The 2755-nt window shown below is 65.5% G+C and overlaps 1 protein-coding gene across 1 annotated transcript; it reads left to right on the plus strand.

The window, feature by feature from the left end:
* The first annotated feature begins 701 nt into the window (after positions 1-701).
* IER5 (immediate early response 5) lies at positions 702-1469 on the plus strand. The gene has a single exon (XM_086463451.1). The coding sequence runs from the start codon at positions 702-704 to the stop codon at positions 1467-1469; it is 768 nt and encodes a 255-aa protein (XP_086319577.1).
* The last annotated feature ends 1286 nt before the right edge of the window (positions 1470-2755 follow it).

Genomic DNA, 2755 nt, shown 5'->3' on the forward strand with positions numbered 1-2755 from the left:
GGAGCAGATCTCCACCTGGCAGCTGGGCAGGGATGGCTTTCTGCTCAATGTCGGGGCAGGTTTTCCTTGAAGTACTCAAGGGTGTACTTCCCCCTCCAGTCAACACCAACACCAGTTGCTTCTCTAACACAAGATATCAGAGATCGCTGCTGAAATTGGGGAAAACAATTCTAACCTGCAGAAAACAGGGATTGCTCTTGGTTTGGGTTGCTGTTTTTTGGTTTTTTTTTTTCTATTTTTTCCCCCCAGAAATGTTGCAATTGTTTTGGCCAAAATTCCTGCTGCTGCCTGTCGGTCTGATCAAGCTAATGTGGAGTGCAGCGAAGCTGGGGTGCTGCAGAGCGCGGGGTGCTGCTGCAGCCCTGCCTGCCGTACCCCGGCCTCTGTGGGCTGGGGGGGGCCACCAACACCCATGTGCTGGCGTCGCCGCTTTAAGAGCCCTCTCCGCGGGGCGAGCTTTCGAACCCGTTCCCCTGCCTCGCCATTGGCCGGCGCGGGCGCGCGGGGGCCAGCCGGCGGTTGGAGCGGCCGGCGGGGCGCCCTGATTGGCCAGGGCGGGGGCCATTAAAAGGCGGCCTGGCGCGTGGGCTCGCCTCAGTCGGCGGCGGGAACCAGCGGCGGGAGGAGGCGTGGTGCGGCTCTTCTTGTCTCGGCTCCCCACGGCAGCGCGGCCCGGCGGCCCCCTCGCCCCCGTTCCCCCCATGGAGTTCAAGCTGGAGGCTCACCGCATCGTCAGCATCTCGCTGGGCAAGATCTACAGCGCGCGGGGCCAGCGCGGCGGCCTCAAGCTCCACAAGAACCTCCTGGTGTCGCTGGTGCTGCGCAGCGCCCGGCAAGTCTACCTGAGCGAGCCGGGCTGCCCGCCCGAGCCGCCCCCCGCCGCCTGCGGGCCCCCCGAAGAGGAGCCGCTGCCACCGCCGCCCTGCACCACGGCCTGGGCGGCCGGCGAGCCGCCGCCCCCGCAGGAGGAGGCGGAGGAGGCGGCTCGGGGCGGCCCGCGGCTGCCCGGCGCGGACTGCGAGGGCCCCCGGCCGCGGCGCTGTTGCTGCGGCTGTAGCTGCTGCTGCGCGGCGGCGAGCGGCGAGGCGAACCGCGTGGACTGCGCCACCGCCGCCGTGGGGGCCGCGGCGCCACCGCCGCCCTGCTGCCCCCGGAAGCGGAGCGCCGGCGAGCGGGGCCAGGCGGGCTCCCCGGTGAAGAAGCCCCGCCGCGAGGTGGAAGAGCCGCCGCCGGGCGAGCAGGAGGACATGGAGACGGGCAACGTGGCCAGCCTCATCAGCATCTTCGGCTCCAGCTTCTCGGGACTGCTCAGCAAGGAGCCCAAGGGCCGGCGGCGGGCGCCCCTGGACAGCGGCGAGGCGGCGGCGGCGACGCCCGCCGAGGCGGCGGCGGAGCCGGGACAGATCTGCTGCGACGAGCCGGTGCTGCGGACCCTCAACCCCTGGAGCACGGCCATCGTGGCCTTCTGACGCGCCGGCCGCTGGCCGCAGAGACTCGTTCTCCGCCGCGGGGAGGGGGGCCCGGCGGACAGACGGGCAGCCGGACCGAGAGGTGACCCCCACCCCCCGCTCCTCCCGCACCCACGGCCCGCCGGAGGAGGGCGGGCAGCGCCGCGGGGTTCCGGCGCCGGCGAGTCCCGGCGCCCTGCCCTGCGGCACGGGAAGGACCGCGGGGCAGCAGCACTTCCCCCTTCCCGCCCGCCCTGGCAGCGCCCCCGGCCCGGCCCTCCCGGAATTCCCCTGCCCGGCCGGGCCGCCGCCCGGGGGAGGCTCCGCGGCCGCCGCCGGAGGCGCTCCCGCCGGGTGATATTTTAAGCTTGGAAAGTATTAAGTTTATTAAATAAAGTCTCTATTTTGGAAAGGTTTAGGTCAGAACTGTTACATGGTGCTTTTTAAAAGTGTTTATTGAGAGAAACGAAGTTTACAGACGCTCTGATGGAAAGTCCTTGAGCCTGTTTGTTAGGCTTGGTAACTCCCGGTCTTTGTTGTATAAAGGCTTGGGGCTCCCGTAGGGATTTTTGTACAGTGTTCTCCTTCAGTGATGTATCTTGTTTTGTATAAAATGTAATTCTACGTGTACAACACGTATTAAATATTTTTAATCGTATAAGCCTAGTCCCTGTTTGTGCCCCGCCGGGCTGGGGGGGAGGAGGGCCGCGGGGAGCCGGGCAGGCAGCAGCCAGGGTGTGGTTGCTGCATGTCTGTGGCTGGATCCACCCTCCCTCGCCAGAGGCTGGGGGTGGGTTGGAGTCCAGCTCTGCTGGGAGCCGGCGAAGAAAGGGAAGTTCTGTCAGGGCGGCTGGAGCCCTTCCCAGGATCTTCCAGGTGCTCCGGCTGCAGCCTCTGCCCGGGGCTGGAGCTGCCGCGGGATTTGAGGTCTTGCTCAGAAAGTACCGAATGTGCAAAGTCACTCTGGGGGTGGGTGGAAAGCGGCTGCTGAATCCCAGGAGAGCAGCTGTGCGCGGCCTGGCCCCGCGCTGCGTGGAGGCCTGCGGCACCGCCGGGCCTCGGGCTTTGCCTGCTCCGGGGTCCGGGCTGGGGGCGTGCGAAGGGATCCTTCCCTGACCCAGGCAGTGCTCAGGGACAGCTACTGCTCCGCCACAAGTATTTTTCAGTGCCTCGTCTTTGCTGTTACTTGCGGAATAGTTAAAATGATTTAGTATCAGGGCTGCTTTTTTTTTTTTTTTTTCTTTCCACTATCACTAAAACTATAACTGGGTTAAAGTTCCTGCTCTTAGGGGTGGGGAGAAAAGTTT

Source organism: Leptosomus discolor, chromosome 3 (assembly GCF_034619465.1).
Source record: "Leptosomus discolor isolate bLepDis1 chromosome 3, bLepDis1.hap2, whole genome shotgun sequence".
NCBI classification, from domain to species: Eukaryota; Metazoa; Chordata; class Aves; order Leptosomiformes; family Leptosomidae; genus Leptosomus; species Leptosomus discolor.